The sequence below is a fragment of the Polyergus mexicanus genome, unplaced genomic scaffold (genome assembly GCF_030449975.1).
Source record: "Polyergus mexicanus isolate NDT 795.1 unplaced genomic scaffold, iyPolMexi1.0 SCAF_6, whole genome shotgun sequence".
In the NCBI taxonomy this organism is placed as follows: domain Eukaryota; kingdom Metazoa; phylum Arthropoda; class Insecta; order Hymenoptera; family Formicidae; genus Polyergus; species Polyergus mexicanus.
The window spans coordinates 6,611,582-6,639,052 of record NW_027223326.1 but is presented as its reverse complement, the minus strand read 5'-3'; the positions used below and the strand labels follow the sequence as shown (position 1 = coordinate 6,639,052).

The window sequence follows — 27,471 nt, the reverse complement described above, 5'->3', positions numbered from 1 at the left end:
GTTATTAGGTTTTCGTTGTTGTGCTGCTTGTAAGCAGTTTTTGCGTTTCGCGATGAAGAAATCTTCGTATATAAATAATCTCATTTGTCAACGATGACCTTGTTAACATCGAAATACTTTTTTCTCTTGTGCAATTTAACGAATGCAAATGTATTCGAGTTATATACAAATTTTTTTGCATCTATCTGCACACGAAAGTAGCTTTATCGCGAGGTCTTATCATTAAATAATTTCAGTTTCGATGATATTACATAAGCGCACGTGATTATTGTAAAATTCCTTAAGTCGTGGAGAATCTTTTTAATCGAATTTGCTTTTTTTACTTCTTCAAAAAATTAACCTTTAAAATTTATTTTAAATTCTAATTAAATCCATATAAAGATTTTTTTCTATATAGATATATGTAAGAATTTTCTGTCCATCATATATTTATTCAATTTCTGCGTAAGTCAAATATGCTCTCTCTTTTAACTTACTTGATATATTAAAAAAATAATTAATATTAAACGATAATAATTAAAATAAATAATTTCTAATATAATAATAACAATATACTAATTTAATCAGTTTTAATAAAAAAAAAATATTAAAAGATTAATTAGTATTTAATAAAAATAATTAAATAAAATAATTCCCAATATACTAATAATAATATGCTAATTTAATTAGTTTTAATAAAAAAAAGAGATTAAAAGAATAATTAGTATTTAATAAAAATAATTACATAAAATAATTTCTAATATATTAATAATAATATACTAATTTAATTGATTTTAATAGCAAAGTATATTAAAAGAATAATTAATATTCAATAAAAATAATTAAATAAAATAATTTTTAATATACTAATAATAATATATTTAGTAATATATTTACTAATATACTAATAATAATATACTAATATATTTACTAATATACTAATATATTTATTAATATACTAATATATATACTAACATATTAATTTTAATATTAAAGTATATTAAAAGAATAATTAATATGTAATAAAAATAATTAAATAAAATAATTTTTCTATAATAGTAATAATAATAGACTAATTTAATTAGTTTTAATAGAAATGCTTTTTACATACATATCTATCCATGGAAGGAATAATCTATATAATAGTACCCTCCCGGGCTTGGTTTTTTAATACGGAATCTTTTTCACGCCTTTCAATCACACGGATCATCCTGTATATATTAAATACTTGGAACATTAATCGCGATTACCGCGTCGCGTTGTGTCGATCAGGGGTGAGAGTCGATTGCGCTATATCGGCTTCTTGCGGCTAGCGTAACTTTCCTTTCCCGGCGTCGTTACGTGGACAATCTTCGCGTACGGAGACGAGAGAATAGAAAAAAATCTCAGCAGCAAATCTCACGCGCGTCCGCGCGCGCGCCTAAGGATTACGAGGTTCGATAAGGAGCCGTAACTTTCTTCCCACGAGAAGAGCCTCTCGATCACGATTTTACACGGGGATACCGAACGCGCGAAACTTCCTTCCCATACAGCACAGAACATTGCAGCAATATTGCAGCAACATTGCCGCAATGTTGCTACAATGTTGCAATATTATTGCAATGTTGCTGCAATGTTCTGTGCTGTATGGGTTCAATAATATTGCAACATTGTAGCAACATTGCGGCAATGTTGCAATGTTGCTGCAATATTGCTGCAATATTCTGTGCTGTATGGGTTCCTCCTCGCTGATACGTCGAGCTCGCTTCATTAAAGTTTCCTCAGCTAATGCGATCGTTCGCGTATTTAATATTAACGGCGTTAATGTAGAACAGGTGATTATGGACGAATATATATATATATATATATATATATATAATGGTATATATATGTACACTCTAAATTGTAGATTGATTTTGCCACGTGAAAATTTAGAAAGCGACCGACCAGCCGCTGTTCGCGCGTCATTGAAAGCGCGTGCGTTGCAAGATTTTTCTGCCGAAAGAATTCGGACGAAAATATCACCTTAAGATCTCTCCCCCAACCTATCCGTTTCGTATGGATAAATATTCGCGATAATGATAACGGCAATGATAATAATTATAAAACGATACGAGGATATATACGATTTACACAGTTATATCGATACGTTATGACCTAATTTTGTTTTATGCTAATAATATGAAAGTTTTAAGACTGGAATGAGAAGAAAATAAAAATATATTTTATAATTGATAGGTAAATTATTGATCTTTGCGCTCGCATTGGGAAATTATATATGTTGAGCAATCGTTGAACTATTCGGCCAGTGATTGCGAATATAATAACCAGCTTTGCCGCTTTTTTTTTCTTTTTTCGAAATATCTCTTCTCCTACTTACATATAAATTACGTTACAGTAAATGTAACGAAAGTATTCTCGCGTTTTATACATTTTGTATTACCACCTACGTTAATGGAATATATAAGTTTATCGCGTACCGATAAAAATTATTATAATTGCATATGTTTAAAAATTATCTCTTATACAAGAAATACATTATATAGGATTGTAACTTTTAAGCGATACTCTCATCAAGTTGATTGAGAATTTTATGATTTTTTTATGACAAATCATTTTTCACGAGAATCATGAAAAATACACAGTTGAAAAATTTGGCTTATATTTAATATATATCGCACATCCTAAATGTTTCACACAAATTTTTTGTTGTTAATTTAACATAATATGGATATGTTAACTGGTGACATTAACACTATGTTAATATTTCCATATAAGATGAATCTAAACTTTAAAGTAATTTAAAATAAATTTTGCATAAAGTCAACATATTTTTAATAATAAAATTGATTGAAAAATGTTATTGACGGTCTGCAGTCACTCTCGTCCCTATTATAGAATCAACAAATTATAGATCAACATTTTTTTTCTGTAATTTTTAATTTTTTAGACGGATAAAGTATTATTAAAGGATGATTGGTACTGAATTTGGCGAGTATCGGTGAAAGGGTTCGTTTTTTTTATAAAATTTTGAAATTTTTGCGAAATGTCCGCACACGCTGTAACTTTCAGAAAATTTGAGATATCGGATTAAATTTTTTTACATGAATAATCTATAACGATTATATAAAAATAAAAAAAGTGTGTAAATTAGAAAATAACAAATTGCTTCTTTATCTTTTTATTTCGTTCACGAAGCTTCCTCTATGAGGAAGAAAAAATTGAAAAAACCGCATGCTTAAAGCAGCTTAAGCTTTGTAAAATAAAATGATGAGGAAGCAATGTGCAAGTATCTAATTTGCACAACTCTACTTGTTTTAATAATTTTACATTCGAATTTAATTAATACAACGGCAATATGTTAAGGATGTATGTGTCATATGTCAAAACATTGACAAAAGCATGACGAAATTTCGTAGACCGTTCTACTATTTCATCTGAGTATCTGTGCAAAATCTAAGCAAAACTCTCTTAGCGGTTCGGAAATTATTTAAGTTTAAAGTTAATATTGATTCTCATGAAAAATCGTATCGTAGCATTTATTGACGAATTTAACAAGGAAAAAACATTGCCAGCGAAATAAATATTTTCACATATATTAAAAAAACTCATAAATATTCGTGCAAAACTTGATTTAGATTCACTTACTCGTTTAAAAGTTATTTAATAAAAATTATAGAAAAATATTATCTGCCTCTTTCTCTCTCTCCCTCTGTCTCTTTCTCTTTTTCTGCAAATTATTCGTTTTTTTTTTGTTTGTTGCAGTTGATTTCAGGAGGTATTCACGATCAAAAGTTTTTGTCATAAATTAGAAAAAATATTAATTACAACTATTTTCTTTTACGAAGACCTTAAAAATCATATTATTTTGTGATACTTTAATTCTTTTTATAATCCGGATTTATTTATTTGATTTTTCAAACAGTATAAACTTAAGAAATATGATTTTTTTTTAATTTCGACAGTTTTTTGTTACTGTTGTACAGCCAAAACATCATTTTTTAACAGAAAGACATAAATTTTCCAACGATGTATAAATAGCTCTCCTCGAAAAAATTACAAAAAGTTTTGCAATTGTAATACTCTTTATTGATACTAATAGTCAATAATTAATCTGCTATAAAGCCATTATAATTAATCTACTGTAAAAAGTTGATTGACCATGATAACCGTCGAAAGAAGGAAGCCGTGAGCCACATTACCGCATTTTCATCCGTGTATAGCGTCCGTAAGGTCAATCGCGTGACGTCAATCGAAGTATATTGTGTCTCGCATAATTAATTCGTCGTTACGCGCAGGAATTTTTTTTTTTTCGTATCGGACAGGAGCTTCGATGAGCCACGAAGGAACGGAATTAATTTTCCGCTCCTAAAAACCGCCGATCCTCGCTTCAATCAGATTCCTAGCTCGTGATCTTTGCTTCGATAGTCCGTCTCGTTCTCACGTCTCGTTTTCGCCGAATCTTGTTTCTCCGTTCGAAGGATTTTTATTAATCTCGTATAATCTTGAGATTAATCATTTAATTGATTTGTTTCTTCCTCGAAATATTTCTTCCGAAGAAATTACATGTATACAGCTTTTAATTAGAATATGAAAAATCATCGATTCTGCGAAAAAATGACCTTCGTCATTAAATGCTTTTGAAAGGATGCTCATTTTTCAAATAAGAATGGGACAAAAACTCTTTCACGGATGATATCTTTTTTTGTGCTTAATATTGAAAAATATCTCGATATAGTTCTGAAAGGACAGTGATGACATAATTTTCCTCGAAATCATAGATTGACATTGGTATATGCATAATGTTTCGCGTCACGGTGTACATACTAAAGATTTTTAAATATATCGTATACACTGAGAGATCCATTTTGTTAAATAAAACAAAATTATTTAGATGAATCATTTTGTTGACTTGAACTTGTAATTTGGTTTTATTTAATAAAAATTATGTTACTGGAAAGAAGTTAAATGTTACAGCAACGAACTATTTTGTTTGCGTGGAGTTGTTTATCTGAATAAAATTTTATTGTTGCGATAACAAACTCATCCATCTCATCGCGTTCTAAATAATTGTATTTGTTACTTGAACCAAATCGTTTAGTTGAATATCAAAAGCTATTTTGCGCATTCATGTGTCACTGCGCGGTCAATAGTTATGCAGCGTAGTGTGATGTGCAGTATGCAGGGCATCTTCAATCATGGCGGATTCATCTGTCCGGAAAATACTGATTAGTCTCTCGTTAACGACGAGAGAATTGAAAAGATGGAGAATATAATCTGTATATCTTTTTCTTATCGTATTACAAGAGGCAACTATCAAGTAAATTTCTTGTTGAATATGAATAAACTTTGGTCGATGTAACAAAAGCAAACGTAACCGCAGTTGGAAAATTTGTTGATACTAACACACAAATGTGATTGAGCGAACAAAATTGAAATGAAAAACGACCAAAAATTTCATTTTATACAATTAATAATTTTGTTCCCTGAACGAAATTTGTATGTCAGCATTATCAAATTTTCCAACTAAATTTTTTCGTTGCATTAATTAAAGAATTCGTCTGCCCGTATCCAAACAGGAGATTCCGTTGATTCAAACAAATTTTATTTCATTCAACAAAATGGGTCTCTGAGTGTATGATTTTTTTCATCTGAATCATGTTACTGGATTGAAGCAATCATGCGCTTACATTATCGATTTATATCTCGTAAGTTTATTCAAGTTATCAAATATGAGTAATTTCACTTGGTATTTGATATAATTTCTCTCTATCTCTCTATCTTATGAAAAATTGTGTAATAATATATTATCATTTCTCAAAAAATATGTCGCAAGTATCCGAATGTATACATAATATTGCAATTCCACGTCGACGTTGCGAGGCATTCGCTTGGTCTCGTGCGACTCGAATCCGTCATGCGAAGACATCCTTTCTCCTATAAGAACGAAGCTATTACATAGCGACGAGGTCGCTTATTGCGCATGCAATCTATACGTATGCGTATACGATCGTCGACCATCGACTTCGCGTTCGTTAGAAGGACATCATCATTTCGGTGCTGTCACGGTCTTCGAATAAGGACGGTCGCCCCCCTGTATACGCAATGTTTGCAAAAATGTCGAGGCTGCTCCGTCGCAAGAGATCTTTTCACGAGAATAAATCAAGGAGAGAATAACACATGTATACTGTGACATATACACGCGTGTCGCTTTTCATTAGAGGATGTTAAAATTTCTCGACTACGACGACGTTGTCGATGAGAACGTGCTTGTCAGCTTTATAGCGCCAAGAATAGTTTGTAATCGTCTCCTCTGTATTTGCCAGCGCGAGATAATTATGCGCGTCGCAATATCCGCGCAATGTATCCAAGAGGATCCGTGCAATTTCTTCTCGATGGGTTAATGATATACGCGTGCCCCTCTCCGTTCGTTCGCGCTCCTCACATATGAAAGATTCAAAAATTTCAAAATCTTATTCATTTTAATTTTTACTATTATATATTTATTTTTCATTTATTTTTCATTCAATTTTATTCATTTTTTATTTTATCAAATTTTTATGCATTCTTTAATCACGAATCTTTTTCAAATTTTCATTATCGCGACTCTGCGCGACGAGAACAAATCTCTCTCGCGTGCGTATTAATCCGGGGGGTTTTTCTTCTCTTTTTTTTTTCCAGCGTTGCATCTCGAAACTCGAGCAAAATTTTGTTCCCCAGGGTGAACCGAACGTCGCGAATTAGGACCGTTCGCTCCGAAGGCCGTAGTCTTGGCCAGTATCTTATTCTACGTGACTGAGAACGTAATGGCATTTTGCCGCACGATCGTTCGCACATGGCACACAAAGCGGTGTCGCAAGAGTCCCCCCCCCCCGCCCCTCCCTCTCCGCCGAGAACCGGGCATCGATTTTTACGCGTACACTGGTTTTCGCGCCGACCGGAGTTGCCGGGTCAGGAATGCCGGCGCGACTCTGAATTTAGCGCACTTGCGTAAACGCACTTTAGTAATCAAGTTCCTTCGATGTAATCGAGAGAGCTTCTGAAATAATATTATTCAGAAGTCGATTCGACGTATACAATAACACGATATATATTTTCGTGTGTAAAGAATATTGGGATCTCTTTACGCATATTAGGATTGCGCAAGACTCAAGGCAAGACAATATTCGTATAAAAATTAGAATTGTAACGAATGTTAAGCAATTATTCGGTATATTCTGTCTATTCGGCAATGTTTTTAATATTCGGCCCGAATACCGAGTATCGCTGAGAGACCCATTTTGTTGAATGAAATAAAATTTGTTTGAATCAACTGAATCTCTTGTTCGAATACGGCCAGACGAATCCTTTAATTTAATTAATGCAACAGAAAAATTTAGTTGGAAAATTTGGTAATGCTAACATACAAATTTCGTTCAAGGGAATAAAATTATTAATTGTATAAAATGAAATTTTTGGTCGTTTTTTTATTTTAATTTTGTTCGCTGAATCACATTTGTGTGTTAGTATCAACAAATTTTCCAACTGCGGTTACGTTTGCTTTTGTTACATCGACCAAAATTTATTCATATTCAACAAGAAATTTACTCGATAGTTGCCTCTTGTGATACGATAAGAAAAAGATATACAGATTATATTCTCCATCTTTTCAATTCTCTCGTCGTTAACGAGAGACTAATCAGTATTTTCCGGACAGATGAATCCGCCATGATTGAAGATGCCCTGCATACTGCACATCACACTACGCTGCATAACAATTGACCGCGCAGTGACACATGAATGCGCAAAATAGCTTTTGATATTCAACTAAACGATTTGGTTCAAGTAACAAATACAATTATTTAGAACGTGATGAGATGGATGAGTTTGTTATCGCAACAATAAAATTTTATTCAGATAAACAACTCCACGCAAACAAAATAGTTTGTTGCTGTAACATTTAACTTCTTTCCAGTAACATAATTTTTATTAAATAAAACCAAATTACATGTTTAGTCAACAAAATGGTTCAACCAAATAATTTCGTTTTATTTAACGGAATGGGTCTCTTAGTCTTATATAATAATTTAGGGTAATTATTACTATTTATGTTAATCGTTTACTTCCCAAAACACAACACGTATGTGTATATTTAAAAAGATGACGAATATATGTATACATATTATACAGGGTGCTACATTTCAAACGGAACAGACCGACGACCTCGATAACTAAATGAAATATCAAGGTTTTTTTTACGCGTCCATCCAAAGTCAAATTCTTTTTGGACAAATCAAAATTTGTCCGCCTCGAAATAATACAACTTAAAAAAAACTGACCTCGATATTTCATTTAGTTATCGAGATCGTCGGTCTGTTACGTTTGAAATTTACCACCCGTATATATGTATACAGAGTGTTCTAGGTCAGGTCAATGAAACTTTAGGATCTTACAGGAAATTGAATTTGAAACAAAAAAAGTTTTAATAAACGTGGATCCAGAAATGTTTCGTTAAAAGGTTATAGCTAATAAATTTCGAAAAATCACATTTTTCTTAATGATTTTTAAAAATAACTTTAAAATCCTTCATTTATTTGAAAAAAAAAATAATGAAATAAATCTAACGAGTAATTAAATAACAAATTAAATTATACCAATTTCAATTCATTTCTGATAAGGTTAGGTTAGGTTCAGAAGAAAATAACTCAGAATAACGAAAAAAGTAAAAATTTGAAAAAATCATCTTTCGATGATCCTTGTTTAAACACTACATTCGTAGTGCAAACATAACAATATTCTTATGAAATTTTGATCATAAGTAATTATTTACAGAGAGTTTATTAGATATAACTTTTTAACGTAGCGTTTCCGGACTTATATTTATTAGAACATTTTTTTTTTTTTTTCCAAATTCGATTTCCTATAAAGCAATTCGTAATTCGCGATTCGTGAACGGTATAAGGAAATCTGATTGGTCGAATTTGACGAATCTTCCATCTACATTATCGAATTTTGAAACAAGATCGAGATAAGATTTTTCTTTTTCGAATTTTGAAACAAGATAAGACAATATCAAAACTAGCCTTGATATCTCGTGCAACCCTAACACATATTATAAAATTTTCTCTATTAAAATAATTAAATTTCTCTATTAAAAAATACATATAATTAAACAGATACAATTTCCTACATAAATATAAATTTGCGTGTGTGTTTTAGGTTACATAATACGTGTCGTAACCGTACCGCATGTATATTTTAGGGTTGCACGAGTCCCAAGACAAGACAATATTCGCAAAAATATTGTATTGATCTTAAAAATTTTAATCTTGTCTTGGTCTTGAGAGGATTTTTGTATCAAAGATCTTGTCTTGTTTTGTCTTGTCTTGCCTTGATTTTTATTAACAGTTTTTATTTAACACTAAATTATTTGTCAGCTTGATAAAAAACAGAAAATAATAAGTATATCTGATTTCTTCTGTTATCCGAAGCGCCGAGCACGATTTTCGTTTGTTCTTTACTGCGTATGCTCACGTCTCGATTGCGCAGACGCAGTCTAAAAACTAAACCAAGTTCTTCTGCTGAACATGCAAACATTTCCGAAAGTGATAATGAAAGTTCGGAAGTAAGTGCAGTTAAACAATGCACATAGAAAACTTATTTTAAGTATGAAACAAGAAACAATGAAAAAATCGGCGTATGTTTATTATGTCAAAAAGAAAATGTGACTAAAGAAATAAAAATGAAAAATAGTAACCACTACTGGATTAAAAAAACATTTGGAGAAAGATCATAAAAAAGCATATGAAGATTTATTCGGATTAAAAGCAATGAAAAATAAAATATTGTCAGAAAAACAAAAAGCGAGATAGATATATTTTTAAACGTAAGTATTGAAATTAAACTTTATAAATTAAGTAATATAAAGTAATTAATTTTCCCTATTTTTATGTCACATTAAAGTGTGTAATGATAATGATGCGCAGACTCTTTAAATTTTTTAAAGTTTTTAAATTTATAAATGTTTTTATTTACTAACAATAAATAAAATTTTTTGTCCTTCTCGCCTATTTCCATATTAATTAAAATCTTCGTTCAGAGATCGGGAACAATTAGATAACTTTTTTTTAAAACCAAGACTTCTTGATAAGATCAAGAATTTTGATAATTTGTTTTGGTATTGTCTTGATAAATTAATTTAAAATCTTGTCTTCATCTTGTCTTGAAATTCAAGACAAGACCAAAACTAGTCTTGGTATCTCGTGCAACCCTAGTATATTTGAAATTAAATATTTCTAATCATATCTAATCACAAGTATTCGGATAAGACTATGTGTACTAACAAGAAATTTAGGCTTCAGTGCACGTCCTGGTTGATCACTTGCCCGACCGACACACACATTGTTTTATCGGTACAATGCAAGGAATTACAACGCGCATCATTCGCAAAGTTAGACGGCGTTTGGCGGGAAATGGAGGTCAAGTGCTCTCGAAAACGTGGTCGCGGTCGTAACGCTTCTAAATAAGAGAAATTTCCTCGCTCGAGTTTACGCGACAGCGAGCAAACAGTGTACTAGCGGGAATTACGGTTTTAGAGGGGGGGGGGGGAAAGCGCGATATAAAAAAGCGGAATCTCTTCTCCAGCGACTTTTCCGATTCCCTTTGAGAGAACGCCAGAAAATTTTTGCCTTTCAATTAATCTAGTTATTTTCGGCGGAACGATCATAGGCCGATTCAAAGAAATTTATATCCATCTTTCAATGACGAAACGGATGAGAACATCGGATCAAGCAAGAGATAAATTAAAAAAAAAAAAAAAAAATCCAGGAAGAAATAAATAGTCCGCTCCTAAAATATATAAAGGAATTAAAAACGATGCGATTAAAATTCACATTTGATAAACATGAATCGACATTAATATACATCAGCGCGAATATCCAAAAATAGGAAAAAAATTTGAATAATTAGCGGCGATATACACGATGCGAAATACACGATGAAAATGCGCGCAACCATGTGCAAAAAACAAAAAAAAAAAAAGAGAGAGAGAGAGAGAGAAGAAAAAGAAGAACAAACACTCGGATGCCTCGCGCGGGCGCGTGAAGTATAAATACGCGCGCTCGCTTGGAAAGCCGGAAAAGAAAAGTCTGCGGGACACGTGGTGGAGGTACCCGGGGAATCCCCGGTGTTCTCTTCCGCGAGGCGCGGACGCTAGCTCCGAGCCGGCTGTTAGAAAGCGAGAACACGACGATGCCGCCGGCTTTCTTCCGCTTGCATGTCGCGGGGGCGGTGATTTCGTAATTTCGCGTCGCGTTGAGAACGGAAGAGGAGGGCGATCGTCGACGATCGCGGGATCAACGGGATTACCGTTCTCGCGGGTCTTTACATAGGTATTAATCGCGAAGAGAGTGAGCCGCGCACGATCGTGACAGATCTCGCGACTCGCGATTGTCGGCCTTCACGACGTGACGTACAATATATAAATCAAGCGTATACGAGTTTGTTAGATGCGCGTACATTTTACCTATAATGTATGAGACCTTTTGAGACCTCTCGCGATTCGTGAGAATCCAATGGTATATATATGTATATACTGGATTAATATTTTATTACAGAGAGAGAATTCTATTATACGACGATATATATATTTATAAAGAGTTTAAAATATTTTATAAATTTAGTAAAAAGTGAGATATATAGCTATTTTTATTAATATTTATTGTAAATAAAAGGAGACACGTGATATTTTTCTTTTTAAGAAATATTACATTAAAGAAAAAAATACTGTGTGTGTGATTAAATTAATAATGATATTCAGTTATATAACAGTAATAATAGCTGTATAATTAGTAGAAAAAATTGTTAATTTGATTTATGTAAAAAATATCGAAAAAGGCTAAAAAAATACAAAGAAGAAAAAGAATCAGGAAAAATAAAAACGTGATGCGGATTTAAAAGCGTAAAGAACGAAAGACGTGAATGAATAAAAAAATTATAATGATAATTATTAATAAATATTAATCTGACAAGAGGGAGGATACATACATAGACCAAGCATAAGATACATCGATGCAATATAATTATCTAAAATGATGACATTTTTACGAGCTCTTTCTTTATACATATTTGAAATCTTCGATTTTCGATTCATTTTATCTCCTTTATCACAGTCGCGCAGCTTATTTATCGCAAATAACTGCGGCATTTAAGTGCGGCACTTAAATGTAAATGTATATAGTGCGTGGCGTAAATAATAATACACGCGGGAAACGAATCGCCGAAGGACAAAGTATTTACGAGAAAGGCGTAAAGTGTGTTATATGCGAATTACACGGCTTATATTCGGCGATTGTTTCGCTCTTAGAGCGAGAAGCTTATAAACGACGGGCATAAAATTTATTCGAGATACAGCCGTGGTATGTGAGGAAGACAAAAAAAAAAAAAAGGAGGAAAACATCCGTTTCAAGAAGACGTCGCCTAAGGGTTTTTAAAACCGGTTGACCTTGTTTCCTTTTGCATTCGGCTCCTAACTAATCGAATCAATCGTAGGTCAACGATCTCGGACCGAAAGATCATGATGTAACCATTCTCGATAAATCGCGAAAGATAATCGTTGATTGCCCGCCAATTATTTCAGGGTTACCAGAATAGGAAATTAAAGAAAGAATTAAAAAGCCTCGGATAAAGGATCTAGAGTTTTATCGCTTCCTTTCGCAAAATTAATTTCTGGCTGTTTCTTTGTTCTTCAATTTTTCACCTTCATCTCAATGATAATTTATTAATTTGAAAAGCGCGAAATAATTATCTAACTAATATAATAATTAATTATTATTAATAATTAATATTATTTATATATATATATAATATTAATATTATTATTAATAATTATCAAAATAATTATCTAATCTAAAAATCTGGAAAAAAAATTTTACACCTCGTACAATCATGGAAATCAAACATGGAAATTTGTTCCTATTTATATTTATATTAATTTGTGCATTTCAATTTTCCACGACTAAAAGTTTCAAATATCTTAATAACTCGTTATCATAATTATTGGAGTCATTTCTCTTTTTTTTTTTTCCAGGGGCAGCCGTTGCGATCGGAGCTCTGCTGATAATCCTGGCCGCCGTTTTGGCGGTACTATTTCCGAATATCATCGATTTCGTCCTCGATAAGGAGCTCGCGATACAAGAGGGCGGCCGTACTTACAAGTTTTGGAAGGAACCGCCGGTGGTACCGCGCATGCAGATCTACATCTATAACGTGACGAACGCTGACGAATTTCTGAATAACGGCGAGAAACCGGTGCTACAGGAATTAGGCCCATACGTTTATTTACAACACTGGGAGAAAGTCGACATTAAATTCAACGACAATGGAACCGTTAGTTATAAAGTGAAGAAAACATTTATCTTCGACGAGGTAAGCCCTGTCACTTGTCATAGTTTATAGCGTAATAATTTTAATTAGAAAATGCAAATCTTAATCTATTTAATAAATCAACCTTGATACTTTTAAGATTTAGCGTATATGTGTACGTATCGATACTTTAATCCACAGAAAATTGTGTCGAGATCGATTCTTTAATATATATCAAGATATGTTAATTTATATGTCAAAGTTAAAATTATAAATATATTTTTTTATTACAACTATATATTTATATATATATATATTTTTATATTTATTATACTTAAATATATTTTATTTCTATTATATTTATATTTTTTTATTATAAATATTTAATTATACGTGCTATATTGCTTTTTATATTACAAACTATGAGTATCGTGTAATCTTTTTTTTTGAAATACCGAGGCTTTGATAATTTTATATGGAGGACGTTCGCGATTGGCATCTTTATCGCTCGGGATACATTACGTAAGAATGTTGATTATTCCTTCATCGAGAAACATGAGAATATCGATTAACAAACAAAGAAAAAAAAGGCTAGCGAAACCGCGTTGCGCTGCATGATAATCGCGAATCGATCTCCGATCGCCATCGCGTTATTTCAATCAGCTGTAGACACGCTCCTCGTCGCCATCTCGGTTGTACATATTCTTGTTCGCGCGTCGAAATCACTGCGGCGACTTTCTACATTCGTCAGAGAAACGCTTCCAGTAATAGCTGGATGTATTAATGCACATAACTCGGTGGTAAAGAAAGAAAACACACGGATTATTTTCTTACTCCGAGAAAACGTAATCGGAATATTTATAAATATGCGGAAGAGTTTTTTATTTAATTTACGTAACAGTTTACGTATAAGGCTTCTCATTTACCGCCTGAAGTTTTTCTCTTTTTTTGCTTCTTTGGAAAATTATATTACTTATTAAAATTATATTACCTATTGAAATTATATTAATTACATTAGAAAAATGTATTACACAACTTTATATATTTTATTAATTATTTTATATATTTTATTTATTGTTTTATTTATTTTTAATTTTTTGTATATTCCATTATAAAACTTTGCTTCATTTTTTACTTTACATTATATTTTATTTGTATCTTATTAAGTATTAGATTTTATCTTTTCCCCCCTTTTTCGCTAGGTATTTCTCGTTTACTATTCAGATAGATCTTTTTATTGTCCATTAATCCTTGTTTAAGTTCCCCCGTTATTGGACCCACTTAGTTTAAATTTGGATCCGCTAAGCTTGTATCGATTTTTTTTTCTCCACGGAATTTTAAAGAATGTTATTTTTTCTTTTCTCGTCAAAATCTTAGGAACTGTCAGCCGGTTCCCACGATGATCTTGTGGTCGTGCCAAATGTTCCCATGCTCTCAGCAACCAGCCAATCGAAACACGCTGCCCGTTTTCTACGGCTCGCGATGGCGTCCATCATGGACATCCTTAAGATCAAGCCGTTCGTCGAGGTGTCGGTCGAGCAGCTGCTCTGGGGTTACGAGGATCCCCTGCTCAAACTGGCTAAGGATGTCGTGCCCAAGGAGCAGAAGCTGCCGTACGATCAGTTCGGTCTTCTCTACGGCAAGAACTCCACCATGCCGGATCTCTACACGATATTCACGGGCGCCAACGATATCACGAAATTCGGAATGATGGACAGGTGGAACGGCAAGGACGGCCTCGGCTTCTGGACCACGCCAGAGTGCGATTCCATCATGGGCACCGATGGTAGCATCTTCCCGCCCCACATTACCAAGGAGACCGTACTCAAGATCTTCGACAAGGATCTCTGCAGGACGTTGCCGTTGATTTTTCAGGTTTGTATATTTCATCCGATTGATAGGACCAGACGCGGATGATGGCTTTTCCTTGGAAACTTGAATCTAAGGAATAATTTTCATGATCTCGAAACGAAAGCACAAGAAGATATAATATTTCTTTTCCTCTCAATATCTCGATTAGCACTAATTGAATTTTATATTTATTTAGAGAAAGATAGCTTCATTTGACTTTATTCTTTAAATTTTTAATGTTTCTAATTTAAACTTTCCAATTTCTTAGTTTTTTATTATCTAATTGAAACGATTTTATTTTTTATAAATATGTTGAAAATATCATAAAACAAGTAGAGTTGTGCAAATTAGATACTTGCACATTGCTTCATCATCATTTTATTTTACAAAGCTTAAGCTGCTTTAAGCATGCGGTTTTATCAATTTTTGCTTCCTCATAGAGGAAGCTTCGTGAACGAAATAAAAAGATAAAGAAGCAATTTGTTATTTTCTAATTTACACACTTTTTTTTATTTTTATATAATGGTTATAGATTATACATGTAAAAAAATTTGATCCGATATCTGAAATTTTCTGAAAGTTACAGCGCGTACGGACATTTATCAAAAAATTCAAAATTTTATAAAAAACAAATCCTTTCATCGATACTCACCAAATTCAATACCAACCATCCATAAATGATACTCTATCCACGTAAAAAAAAATTTAACCTGATATCTCAAGAATTGCGGAAGTTAAAGGTTGTACAATATATCGCATACATATACACATACACACATACACATACACATACATACATACAGACATTTTTTAGGAATATGATTTTTCAATGTTTTGGAACATTCTAAACACATTGGCATGGAAAACTCGAAAAAAAAAAATTTGTCACGAAAACAAAGCTTCCTCTATGAGGAAGCAAAATATAGAAAAATAGAGAAAATATTATAAAAATAATTATATAATATATATTTGAATAATTTAAATTTTTTTGCAATCAATTTGAATTAGTAGTCTAATATGTTTGAACATTTACAGGTTCAAAATGTGACTGTCTTTCAAAAATTTGAAATTTGTATTTTTAGCGTGAGGTAATAGCCGCCGGAGGAGTCCCCGGTTACAGATTTTCTCCTCCGACGAATGTCTTCACTTCGGAGAAGAATTTACCGTCGCAGAAATGTTATTGTCCAGCTGGACCACCGTGTGCACCAGAAGGCACGTTTAACATTTCCCACTGCCAGTACGATTCGCCAGTTCTTCTCACATTCCCGCATTTCTATCTTGGTAAGTATTATAATGATCCCCGCGCGTATATATAGGGTGCTCCAGGTCAGATTAATTAAACTTTAGGGACTTATAGAAAATTGAATTTGGAACAGAAAAGTTTCCTATAAACATAGATCCGGAAACGCTTCGTTAAGAAGTTATAGCTAATAAATTTCGAAAAATCACATTTTTCTTGATGATTTTAAAAAATAACTTTAAAATTCTTCATTTATTTGGAAAAAAAAACGGAATAAATCTGACGGGTAATTAAATAACAAATTAAATTTTATTTAATTCTGATAAAGCATTCAAGAAAGGAAATAAGCTCAAAACAACGAAAAGAACAGAAACTTGAAAAAACCAATCTTCGATGATCTTTGTATAAACACTACATTCGTAGTGCGAACATTGCAAATGCAAACGTAAAAATGTTGTTATTAAATTTCGATCATAACTAATTACTTACAGAGAGTTTATTAGCTATAAGCGTTTCTGGACCTATGTTTGTGGGAACTTTTCTATTCGAAATTCAATTTCCTATAAGAAGTCCTGATAGTCCAATTTCATTGACCTGGCTTGAAACATCCTGTATAACACAGTGCATGACATAATAACAGAGTGTTTTGTTTATAAATTATATTCGCAAAAAGAAAAGAAATTCCAGATTTACTTTTAACCAGATTTAATCGTAAGACTTGCTGGAATATTTTTAATTCAAAAAGAAGACATCAAGAGAATACGCGGAATGATTGATTGATCCGTGGCAAATATTTTTTTTTCTTCTTCTTTACATAAAACAGGTAACCGAACGATCAGCTGTTTTATACCCGTATTCATAGTCCGTCCTTGAGAAATAAGGATTCCTTGTTCCTCGTTCCACGTTTCATAAACTTTCCTTGACCGAACAAGGAATCTTATTGGCTCCCTTATCTCAAGGAAGGTCATGAGCTTCCTCGAGGAGTGATGCGACCTTTTTAGCAGACGATACGCAGAATATAACCAAATATAACCTCCAAAAGTTAATTTCGTTACATTTGTGGTTTTGTGGTTATTTGTTGTCGCGCTCTCAAACTGAAAGTGTATAAAGGAAAAAGGGATAATGGACAATGAATTTTTAAATGATTCTGACGATGGATTTGAAGACGAAAATCCAGAGAACCGGATTCTGTGGCGGATCCCGAAAAGATACATTCGCGATTGGGAAAATCCCGTGGAATTTTTTGAAGATACGAAAAAATTTTCATATGTATTATATGCAATTAGTTGCAGGCAGCATAAAACGGTGCTGCCTCCAGTCGGTCACTAAAAATCCCTAAAATATTCCTTTTTTCTGAAAGGGAGACTCGAGGTCCATCTATGAAACAAGGTGGCCTTGCAGATTCAAGGAATCCTTCATGGAGGCTTCCTCCGTTCTTAAAATAAGGAAGGATTATGAATACGGGTATTAGTTTTCTTAGGAGATCGTTTATAAACGTGTAGTTTCGTAAGCGAGATTCACATGTATCGTGACGTTTCCGGATTCGCGAGACATACGTACGAGTGGATTGAATAGTCTGTTACCTTACCGAGGCCTATTTTTTTCTTCCTCTAGAAACAATCGCGGAATGCCACGATTCTCCCACGAAATAATAGAACGGGCTTTCTCTCTCTCACTCTCTCTTGCCTGAATTTACTGCGCGAATTTTTTTCGCACTGTCAACTTTTACTTTCAGCGCTTTGGGCTTTTAGGCTCGAGACATTGTTTCGTACTATCAGCCATAAAACCGCTCTTACTGACAATAAGTGAAATTAAATATACGCATGTTTCTCTCTCTCTGGTATACAATATTCGACTCTGATATAAAATTAAGAGATACACAGGCTGTAACAGGATATCCTAAATTAAGCGCAAGATATTTCAGATACGCGAATTTTTTGACGAGTTCGATGTAACATGTTTTTTTTCGTCGACAGTTTCGCTATTCTGGCTTTTGAAGTTTTTTTTGGAGGAAAAACAATGTGATAATTATTTTATCAATCATCAACGCTTATATAAACGTCTGATTTACATAAAAGCCATCTAATTATAAATGCGAAAATAATAATGTCAAGGTTTCGTAAAGTTCAAACAAACAAAATTGATGGATTCCGCTGTATTTACGTCAATGTTTTTGTGTTCACGCGCTGCTTCGCATCTTTAAGAGGTATTACGTGTCTGAAGTGACACTTAAAATAACGTTTAATCGCCACTTAACTGCGGTGCATTATATCCTTATAGCAAGGGATAATGTACAAAGTAACTTTTGACACTACAAATCAATCATATAATGACATAATCACGATTTTAATGTAATTTTTTTCTTCCAATTTTGTTTTTTATATAGTAATTTTTCTTCGTAATAATTAAATGTAGTCATTTATTTTTACAATGATTAAATATTATAAAAATTGAGGAGGAAAACTAAGTATATAATAATACAATTTTTAAAAAATTTTGATTTCTATGTAGTAATTTATTTTCATTGATTGATATCGTCTCTCTTCGAATTGCATCACCAATGTTTCTTATCCGCTTGATCGTTTCTTCTAGCCGATCCGGCCTTACGAGAGGCTGTGACGGGCATATCGCCACCAGAAGCCGAAAAACATCAGCTCTACATTGATGTGCAGCCGATAATGGGCACGGCTATGAAAGCACGAGCGAGGATACAAATTAATCTCGCGGTTAGCCAAGTGCGAGACATCAAACAGGTGGCTTCATTCCCCGACATCGTTTTTCCCATTATGTGGTTCGAGGATGTAAGTATATAACGGCTATTATAATAATTATTCCATTTAGTAATTATCTCCAGATGTCCATATTGTTCTTTCAATATATATTATAATAATAGTAATTATATATACAATATATTAGGAGTACAACTTTGCTTCCTATAGATGGCTTTAGCGGTAAGTAGTGGTCGAAATAAATAGATCATAGACGTCATGCAATAAACTTGGGCATTTGTCAACATAACCTCATAGAAACATTAGTCGATTTGTGTCTGCATCATAAAGTTATTCTCGATTGAAAATGTCAGTTTACGAGCCAAATTCTCGTCATTTGCGGGAGGTTTTAATTTTCTGCTTCAATATGAGGAAATCTGCGGCTGAGGCTCATCGAATGCTCTCAAATACTTATGGTGAAGCCGCTATTAGTGAAAGATCGTGTCGTGATTGGTTTCAACGCTTCAAGAACGGTGATTTTCACGTCGAAGACCGGCATAGCGGTGGAAGAGAGAAGGTTTTCGAAGATGCAGAATTGGAGGCATTACTTAATGAAGACTCGAGTCAAAGTCAAAAAGAATTGGCACGATCATTGGGAGTGACTCAACAAGCAATAACCAGTTTTTTACAATAAAGCCTCGAATTTCGGGAAAAAAAAAAACGGCGGAAGCAAAGTTGTACACCTAATATATATAATAAAATATTATTATGCAGTAATATACTTATTAACTGACATATATTATATAAGAAATTAATAATTAATATATACTATATCTCTCACAATTGTATGCGGATAATCTCTCGCGTCGCTTGATTAGTTTCTGATTATGATCGCGTCGATCTGTCATGATTCACGATAAGATGCATAAATCCACGTCACGAATATTATGTTATTTTTATGATTACATATTCATATAACACTTCTCGTTTCTAAGATAATTAAGTATGAATCATTGCGTGTTTTGTATAAATTATTACGCGTCAACTTGTATAATAATGAATATATGAAACAAGTGTAGAGCGCGATGATTATCGCTCGTCCATCAATTGTAGGTACAAATAGGATACAATTTAAGGCAAAAAACGGAGACGACCGCTTTTTTACGGTTAATAATTATGTTAGGAAAAAGGAGCTACGTAAGAGCGTTCGCGTCATTTCATTAAGCTTGCTAACGTAGCATAAATTTTAGTAACGATGCTAATGAGAATATCAACGTAAACGAAGGAGGTTCGTCTTCTAATGTATGTATGCTCGCAAATTCACGAATACTAATATAAAGGATATTAAATATGTCAAACTATTATTATAATAATTAAATAAATAGAAAAAAAACGCGGTGTGTTAAAGTGTCTCGCGTTGTGGAAGCGAAAAATAGTAAAGCGAGTAGAACTTCTATTTATTGGTTTAACTGAGATAACAAAACTAAAACAGAATGAAAAACGATTATGCATAATGAAAAAAATATATCAGATCTAGAAAAATTTGTTTAATTTAAAAAAAAAAAAATGATTTACTTAAATACTTGCAGAGAAATTAATTATGTCAATCAAGCAGCAAATACATTTGAATTAGTAAGATATAAAATTATTTTCTATCTTTATATAAATCTTTATATATTGAATTATTTTCTTTAAAAAAACATTTTTGTTTCAAAAACATAGATTTTCTTTATTTTAATATGACAAAACACACATTTTTGAAAACAAAGTGTATACATATTTATTTAAGTAAAAAAAAAAGAAAAAAGAAAAATCGAAATTAACAAAATGTATTTATTTGATGGAAACAAATTTTATTTTTAATGTATAATTATAAAACAGAACTTATACACATTAAAATATTTATGGAGTATTATTCTTAATTTTTGGTGAGTTCAAATTTTCACTTTTTAAATTACGTATCATTTCTACGTTGATTACATTCTTATGTGATTTTGTCTGTCTACCTTTCTTAATTTACAATACGTTGCTGACGAAGGAATTCGTCGCGTTGCTTACGAATCGTTGTCATCGAGCACGGTCACACAGGTAAAATTTTATTTTTATCTTCGACGACAATGGCGAACGTGCCCTACCGTTCGCCATTTGCGCGCGGATGTAACACACGACGTGCCTTTGAATACCGTGCACGCGTAGAATACATTACGCATATTTTAGCTTATGATTCATATTAATGGGCCTCGTATCGCGACATCGTTAATAAAGAGTTCAACGGCGTCCCCTCACAATGCAACATTAACGATATTAAGAAATTTCTGACTCGAATATTTATTTTCTAATTTAAAAGGGAGTTTCGCGAAATGTTAAATAAAGATCGATCTTTTTATAATTAATTGTGAGACGAAATTTAAATTCCAATGAGATATTTTGTCACAAATAAATTGAGAACTTTTCTATTTACATTCTCGCATAGCTAAATTTTTTTATTTTTTTTTCCCCCTTTAACTTTGCCGATAAGATATCAAATTATATGAATAAAATATTGGAAAGAAAGGAATGCGTATTATGCAAATTATTTAACGGCAAGAGTGATAAAGATTCCAAATAATTTAGTGATTTATTTGACAAATGAATTCGTGACTTTGACAGATCGAAGTCGATCGCCCAGATAGACCTAAAAACGGATAATATATACTTTTTCTTTCTCGTGCAGTGTGTCGACGAGCTACCCCAGGAGATGCGTACCTTGCTGAAACTGGTGGTGGACCTGCCCCCGGTGGCCCACGCCGCAGTTTCCGGCGCCCTCGCCGCGATCGGGGCGATCGTTCTTCTGGGGGCGTTCATGTGCTTGGCACGTGCCGCCAAACGTCAGGAGAAACTTCACCTCAGCAGTCCGTTGCCGGCGAACGCAACCAACACCAAGACCGGCCAGGTGAATCTAGCCTTCAGCAAGTAAAAAAAAAAAAAAAAAATTTACGCGTGTCAAATTTAAATCGGATTGAGGGGAATCGACGAGTGCGCGAGTGCCTCGAGCGACGAGAAACGCGCGAGGACCTGTACGATAATATGCTTATTTTATTGTAAGGCGATATGTGTTTTATCTCTCGATTAGGATTGTTACAGGCGAATTTCTCGAAGAGAGAGAGAGAGAGAGAGAGAGAGCGACGCGAATTTTATCGGCCCCTTCGCGCGTGCGCCGATGCGTTAGATTATTTATATTATGTCACTCGCGTGTACTTTTCTTCTTTTTCCTCCAGTTTTTCGGGAGCGTATTTTGACAAACGAATGAGTCGCATAAGTATAAATAAATTCGAGATTTGTGGAACAAGTGCTTCAGTATTACGTACGTAATTTTACGAAATTAAAACAAATGATATTTTTCTGTAAAAGAACGACCTAACTGTCCGAAAATTTCATATCATGAGAAATAGTTTGGGAATAAATAATACATTTAATATTAAATTCGATAAATTTAAAACCGATATTTTCTTTTTTTTTTTTTTAACGAAAAGTCTATATTTATCGCATTTAAAAAAAATTTTCATCATTGAATTTCTTAGCGAATAAAATGACATTTTTATTAAATTAGAAATTTAGTTAAAATGGACGAGAAAAAATGATTTTATTACACGTATATGAGTTCTGATTTACCAAAATCTTTTTATTCTATATTATAATGCTAAGAAAAAAAAAAAAAAAAAAAAAAAAAATCCGATCTTCTCACAGATTATCTATGACGACATTTCTCGGTGCAATATCTTTTCTTGACATCATGAAAATGAAAAACGTGAGTTATGTCATTCTTCCGAGGAACTTGGCGATTGAAATTTACGATGACATTTGTAACGTATCGTAATTGTTAATATTGATGAGCGGCTTTCCTTCTTCTAGAATCGAAAACATTACAGAATTTTAAATCACCGTTTAATCGCGCGAGACGATAGATATAATTATCGTTGTCAATTACTGACGTTATTATCGAAGATGAAATTGATATTCCGTCCATGAAGCGTCCCGAGGCCAAACTACGTTCGCGGCTCCTTAATCGGAATTGTTTTCGCGAGTGTCTCTTGCGACGAGGAGTATATGTGTAAAATTGAGACATATTAATAGCAGAATGACAGAAATCTTTTTCTGTACATAGAAACTTGGCCGATCGTTATCGTTTACTAATTGTAATTATCAAGAATGTACTATTTCTCGTTATTTTCGTTTGTACATGTATTACTATTATTTTATTATTATATATTACTATTATAAATAATATTATTTGACGTAGATATATATATATATATATATATATATATATATATATATATATATATATATATATTATGATTAGATCTAATAAAGAAATTACTTTTGTACGATAGAAATCAAAAGATACCAAATGAATTGTGTGCGAGAAAAAATAATCAGGTTATTGGTGTCAGTGTAATCATTAGATGTTTATATTCTTTCGATATATATTTTACTAATTCATAAATCGCGCGCGTATAACTCTATGAAAATAAAATAGAGTATAAAAAAAAAATACACATTTTGATTTAAATTCGCGAAAGAAAGAGGGAGGGAAGGATTGGAAGCTTCTAACTCTTATCTACTTGTACTTTTTATTCACGCATGTACGTATTCCCCTTTCTCTCCTTCGTTCTGGGAATTTAAATGAAAATTTCTCGAGCTTTCGTTCTTCCTGCGGTGAAGGACGGAATTAAAAATTCATGAGGATGCAACAGGTGAGGAAAATATACGATAGAATTAATTTTATGGTGAAATATCGATTTGGTGTTCACAATCATTCCGCTCCCGTACCAACTTACACGTCATAAGCTGACATATTGCGACACGCAGATGTTATTGCGCGCAATAATAAATATTATTACGCGTTATCGTCAACGCGCACGATGATCGACAAGTGCGTGTTCTTATATGTGTAACGCGCGTATCGTATGGAGGTGGAGACAGTTTCTTTGCGAAAACAAATTTTTCACGCATTTTTTTAAAAATAATTGAACATTTATTTCGTTTCTCGGAATATGTCGTTACAGGGATTGTCGGTATATTAATACGACGGATATAGGTCCGATACACATGTACACGGACGAATTAATTAATAAATCAAGCGATTTTTAATTTACGACCGTAGAAAAAAAATTATTTCCGAAACGCATGAGTGAAAATCGACGAAATCGCGGAGATGACTGCTAATAATATACAGGCATTTATATCGAGGCACTTAAATATCTAAAAAATAAAGCAAGATAGAAAGAAATGTTTCAGACAAAAGTTGTTCGGTTCTAAGGGGGTCGTAAGATGGTTTGATCTTGGTTGGAGGCGCTTCGGAGATTTCAATGTCAATCTTGTTTTTTTTTAATGAAAACACCCCAATTTTTTTTACATAAATCGATTCCTTGCAATATTCTGCATAAAAAGTTATACGGGTATGATGGCCAAATGTTTAATAGTTTACGAGATATTTTATACTTTATTCTATTACTTTACTTCGACATAATTTTACTATAAGCTATGAAATATCTCATAAAATTATTTATTTTACGATAATGTTATCTTAATATTTTAAGCTCAAAAAATGAGAGACATCAATTGGTCTAAAGAAGATAAAACAAGATTGACATTGAAATCTCCGAAGCGCCTACTATTCGAGATCAAACTAATGGCACCATCTTACGACTCCCTTAGAACCGAACAACTTTTGTCTGCAACATTTCTTTCTATCTTACTTTATTTTTCAGATATTTAGGTGTTTCAATATAAATGCCCCACCCTATATATATATATACCAAGTACAAATGTCATATATCTTTATTTTATAGATTTAAAAACAAAATTTATTCGGTATATAAATCTTTATTTTGTGCAGTCATTTCCGTGATTCTGTCAATTTTCACTCACGTGTCTCGGAAATAATTTTTTTCTACGGTCGTAAATTAAACCAAATCGCTTGATATATATATATACAAATTTTTTTCATATCGACATATCGAGAAATTCTCAAAGAGAATACAAATGAAGCAACAGCTCGCGTGTGTTTCTCTCTTCTTCGTTCCTACATTTTTGTTAGAAAAGGCGACACGTATATACATTGATATATCGGTTAAATATCGCGAGTGTCGCAGGAATCCAATAAAAAAAAAAAAAAAATTTAATCTACGTTAAAGCAATCTACATCGTGTATCTCGTTATCGAGATAACGAGCTAATTAAATGGTCGTATGTAATACGTACTGCTACGTGTCGGCACTTAATTTTAAGTACGGTTGTCCATCACATCATCGGTAACATGGTACATACCGTCGCACGTAATACACCGTTGCGGTAAGCAACTATTTGATAATAACACGACAAATGTAATGTCACGACGGATTGCATCCGTCTCTACGTAATTACATATGATGTCAAAGCCTTAATCACAACTTGGCCGCGTTGCGGGTGTGTTCCTTCTTTTTTCTTTTTCTTCTTTCTTTTTTCTTTTACGTTGCAACGCGGTATGTCAGTTTCTCGTAAGAGCTGGTCCAACGACATGTAGCTTAAAGTTCATGAGAATGAACTTTACGCTCGTCATCCGATCTTTCCGGATCGGATTATATTATTATATAATATTTTCTCGCCGTCACTCGGCCGTAAATCGTAATTCTGCAATATCGTACAAATACAATAAAAGGGATCCCGTATCGTATTGTTTATACAGCCAGCTTATATATTTGTTTTAGTGTACCTATTTTTTTTTTTTTTTAATTTTCGTCGTTTTACCTACTTTTCTACAATATAAGAAAGAAAGAAACATTCTCTCTGTAACATTTACAAGTACAATAGAAACTAATATTTATATTTGTAATTTTTTCAAAATGTTTGATACGGATTGTCGTAATTCGAACAGGTTGACTATTTTGTTAATTCGATACATTATTAGCTAAATACTTTTAATATGTGATTTTAGAAGATTGATATTTTGGCGCTTCTTTCCTCATCTCTGTCAATTATCATATTAAAATTATCTCTATATAAATACAATAATAATGACAGAGCCTCTCCCCGTGTGTATCGAATTCTTTCACATATAATTCGCTATGTATTAGGTGTACAACTTTGCTTCCACCGTTTTCCTATAGATGGCTTTAGCGGTAAGTAGTGATCGAAATAAATAGATAATAGATCATAGACGTCATGCAATAAACTTGGACATCTGTCAACATAACCCCATAGAAACATTAGTCGATTTGTGTCTGCATCATAAAGTTATTCTCGATTGAAAATGTCAGTTTACGAGCCAAATTCTCGTCATTTGCGGGAGGTTTTAATTTTCTGCTTCAATATGAAGAAACCTGCGGCTGAGGCTCATCGAATGCTCTCAAATACTTATGGTGAAGCCGTTATTAGTGAAAGAACGTGTCGTGAGTGGTTTCAACGCTTCAAGAACGGTGATTTTCACGTCGAAGACCGGCATAGCGGTGGAAGAAAGAAGGTTTTCGAAGATGCAGAATTGGAGGCATTACTTAATGAAGACTCGAGTCAAAGTCAAAAAGAATTGGCACAAACATTGGGAGTGACTCAACAAGCAATAACCAGTTTTTTTACAATAAAGCCTCGAATTTCGGAAAAAAAATGGCGGAAGCAAAGTTGTACACCAATACATTATTTTAATTGCACAATATTAATATTTTCACTCAAGATATTATAAATTCCCGTTTACAATTTTGCGAAAATCTAACGATTTGCATAATCGCATAATGTCTTCTCTATTCAAGGCGAATATCGACTCAAAAACTCGAGATTCTGAAAACCGTGTCTGAAAAAAATTTATAAGAGGCATTTTGAAATGTTTCAAAAAATTAATCTCTCTTTTAGACACAGTCGTGCTACCTTAGAATCCTTTTCCCCTTTCTCAGATGCACTCACTCGGCCTCGTACTACTACTTTTTTCTTTCCCGTCGATTCGAGAAGATCGTTTATTCAGACCAACGATTTTCTTGGAAAACTTTTGTCCCGTTGAACGCGACACTTCCAGAGATAGGTGACCAGCATGCCCAGGGAGAGTATCATGGCTATGAGACTGCACCATTTTAGAGCCATCTCCACCCTGGCAGCTGTGAAATGCGCCTTTTGAAGGATCTCCAGCATTGATTTCGGAATCTCGTCTACCCCCATCTCCATCCAGATGAGCGGAAGAATCGCGCCGTCCTTCAGTTCCCCGAGAAACGGCACGCCAATCGCTTTTCGCACCTCGAGATTCACCTGCGTTCTTGACCAGCCGGCCATGGGAGTCGCGATGCGCTGGAAACAAAAATTTCATTTGATTCTTTTTTGTTTTTAATTGCGGAAACAATGGAAGTACTCTGCGTTGATACCACTGCTT

The 27,471-nt window shown here is 33.2% G+C and overlaps 1 protein-coding gene across 3 annotated transcripts in view; it reads left to right on the top strand.

Annotated features, from left to right (window-relative positions):
• Positions 1–23,879, top strand: part of Emp (epithelial membrane protein) — a 46,114-nt gene extending 22,235 nt beyond the window's left edge. For all 3 annotated transcript variants that reach the window (XM_070297848.1, XM_070297847.1, XM_070297846.1), the window contains 5 exons: positions 13,025–13,362; positions 14,677–15,174; positions 16,233–16,431; positions 18,983–19,191; positions 21,812–23,879. In XM_070297848.1, the coding sequence (XP_070153949.1) occupies positions 13,025–13,362; positions 14,677–15,174; positions 16,233–16,431; positions 18,983–19,191; positions 21,812–22,054 (1,487 nt within the window). In that variant the 3' untranslated portion in view covers positions 22,055–23,879. The remainder of the gene's footprint in view (positions 1–13,024; positions 13,363–14,676; positions 15,175–16,232; positions 16,432–18,982; positions 19,192–21,811) is intronic.
• The last annotated feature ends 3,592 nt before the right edge of the window (positions 23,880–27,471 follow it).